This window comes from Lygodium microphyllum, chromosome 29 (assembly GCF_053477565.2).
Source record: "Lygodium microphyllum isolate KBCC chromosome 29, Lygodium_microphyllum_v1.1.10, whole genome shotgun sequence".
Lineage (NCBI taxonomy): Eukaryota > Viridiplantae > Streptophyta > Polypodiopsida > Schizaeales > Lygodiaceae > Lygodium > Lygodium microphyllum.
This window is the reverse complement of record NC_141163.1, coordinates 79,348,273-79,351,014: the sequence shown is the minus strand read 5'-3', so window position 1 is coordinate 79,351,014 and position 2,742 is coordinate 79,348,273. Positions and strand designations below refer to the sequence as shown.

Sequence of the window (2,742 nt, the reverse complement as noted above, 5' to 3'; positions counted from 1 at the left end):
AAAAGCTCCTTTAAAAGAAAAGAAAGAAAAGAAAAGAAAGAAAAGAAAAGGGAGAAGCGAGCGAAGAAGAAAGAGGTCCTCGCTGGTGGCGGTGAAAATATATGAAAAAGGCGAAAAAAGAAAAAAGGCCAAAAATCAGGGATGCGATGCGCACGGGCCCGAACGATGGCCATTTGGACAATAATTGCGGGACACGTTGGCATCGACGATGGAGACGGGGCCGCCCACGCAAAAAAGAGAGAAGAAAGGACAGCAGCACCGCGGCTACTCTCTCTCTCTCTCTCTCTCTTTCCCTTGCCTTTCCTTTTAAAGTTTTCCGACTAGGTCTTCTCTCTCGGCGTCTCCTTCTGTTTACCTTCCTCCCCGCGCGGCTGCGTCGCCATAGCCGCGTCCTTGCAGGCGCGCCATATATTTCATCCCTCAAAACCATTTCCGTTTCTTGCTCACCTATTTCTTCTCTTCTCTCTCCGTCTCCTTATCCATCCGTTCCTGATCTTCCTTTTCCCTTCTTTCCAATCCATCCTCTGCGTTTCTCTTCCATTTGCATTCTTCTGCTGTAACACATTCTTCTTTTCAGCATATTCGTTTATCGGTATCTGTTTTCTTGCACATCTCCGTTTCTCCTCCATCTCCAAGTATTCGTCTGCTTTATATATTTCCTTCTGTTCAACATATTCCTTCACCGGTGCCTGTTCTGTTTTACATCTCCTCATCAGCCGCTTCCTTTCCTTCTCGCTTCCTTCCATGGCGCAGGAAAGCTGGAACCGCGATGGTGCCGAAGGTACCGATTGTCAGCCTCCTGAAGCCCCCCTCCTCTGCGTTAACAACTGTGGCTTCTTCGGCTGTGCCGCCACCATGAACATGTGCTCCAAATGCTATCGAGAGGTCGTCCTGAAGCAAGGTAACAGCTCTCCCTCTAGGTCGCAGGTGGAAATGGCCTCTCCTTTGCTAGGGGAGAAAGCCCTTATATCTGCTCTGTCCGAGAAGCCTGCTAGCATTACAGCATCTCAGACGATGAGTGAACAAGCCGATCTGCCATCTTTGAAGACAAACACAACAGAACTGATCCTTTATTCTCCTGAAGTATCGGATATATGTTCCTCGAGCCAGATTTTGCCACCGGTTGAGCCTGTATTATCATCGCTAGAAGATTCTTCGATGGAGATGCAGCATCAGCAGCTGCGCAGGCAAACAGCCAACAAATGCTTTGCATGCCGCAGGCGTGTTGGTCTCCTGGGATTCAAATGTCGTTGTGGTGATGTATTTTGTTCCTTGCATAGGTATTCAGAAAAACATAATTGCTCATTTGACTATAAGGCTGCTGGTAGAGATGCCATAGCAAAAGCTAATCCCCTTGTGAAAGCAGACAAGATCCAAAGGATCTGATTTGCCTCATGGAAGGGATCTAGATAGGTTAGAAGTCAGATTATTCAAAGTATAAGAATGAACATTTTATCCATGTCTTAGACGACTCAGACTTACTTGCAAAGTAGGGTTTCTTGTGACTTGTACAGATCTGAATTCTTGCACTTTATATATGAAAAACATTTTAAGATTCGTATAGCACCACTTTATCTTGTTCGATTTGGTCCTTTTGTTGTAAATAACAAAGTGCTTATACTCGTAATGTTTATAATCTATTCTTCATTTTTAAGTTGGTTACTTTGCAGCATATGAGAATCCTTTCCTTAATTGTAACTGAGATTTCTAGTTTTAAGTTAGTTGTTCTCTAACACAATTATTTACTCGGTGCTTCAATTTGGTGTTGATGTTGGATATTTCAATTTTGTTGATTGTGTTATCCAGAATCTGCTTTCTAGATTCATGGCAAACAGCTAACACGGTGGTGTGCAAAGCGCCTGTATGTAGCTTTTTTGGTAGGGAAAGTTCTTGTTCAATCTGCTTGTTTTATGTCGTATAAAAATCTTGGAAGTATGTAGCTTTACATTTCCGGTGTTCCTTGTCTGAGTCAGGTTGTGAGTTGGTGCGGTGCTCTGTTACATTTCCTGTTTTTGTTTGAGAATGATGTTGGATTGTCTCAGCTTCCAATATGCGTATTGGTCAAGCTTACAATTAAACTTGGTGCACTTCTTGAAGTTGTATTATGTTGGTTTGTGGATATAAAAATTAGTTGACCATATGCAACTGGTAAACTTTTAATGAAACCTTGATGCATTAATATCCAGTTTTTGCAAAACTAGTATATTTTTTATAGACATCTGATACGTTTCATCAAGCTGTGCGATGGAGACAAATATAAGGCAACTAAATACATTTCATAAGTTTCCTGGCTTTTTTAGGTAATTATGGTGGTCTTTCCTCAATGTCAGAAGATCGGCTTCATATAGATTTGTCTGCAATCTAGCTTGTTCACAGGGAAACAAGGTTTTAGTTATATTTCCAACATGTTGTGTATACCTTAGTGAGGCTGCAGCTAAAGGGCACCGCTGCTGAAACTTTCAGCCTCCAATCCCTTTAGACGCTTTGCTAGTGCACCTTGCCTTCTGTTGGTCATCTCATTAGGTTTACTTGTCTCTTTGGCACATTTTGTTTGCTAGTCATATATGATGCCTTCTATGACAGCTTATTTCTTGTGGTTTTATTATCTGGGTTAAGAGAGTTTAAGTGAATTAACACTATTCTGTTTAAGAGCACCACCTAGTGAATTAACACTGAAGTGATGTCAACATGCTGGACTGTCCACAATTTGTAAGATTCACTTAGTGTCTCCTTTGGTATTCA

At 41.9% G+C, this 2,742-nt stretch overlaps 1 protein-coding gene across 1 annotated transcript; it reads left to right on the top strand.

The window, feature by feature from the left end:
* The first annotated feature begins 302 nt into the window (after positions 1 to 302).
* LOC148010830 (zinc finger A20 and AN1 domain-containing stress-associated protein 6-like) lies at positions 303 to 1,561 on the top strand. Its single transcript, XM_087671498.1, has one exon. The coding sequence runs from the start codon at positions 745 to 747 to the stop codon at positions 1,384 to 1,386; it is 642 nt and encodes a 213-aa protein (XP_087527624.1). The 5' UTR covers positions 303 to 744; the 3' UTR covers positions 1,387 to 1,561.
* The last annotated feature ends 1,181 nt before the right edge of the window (positions 1,562 to 2,742 follow it).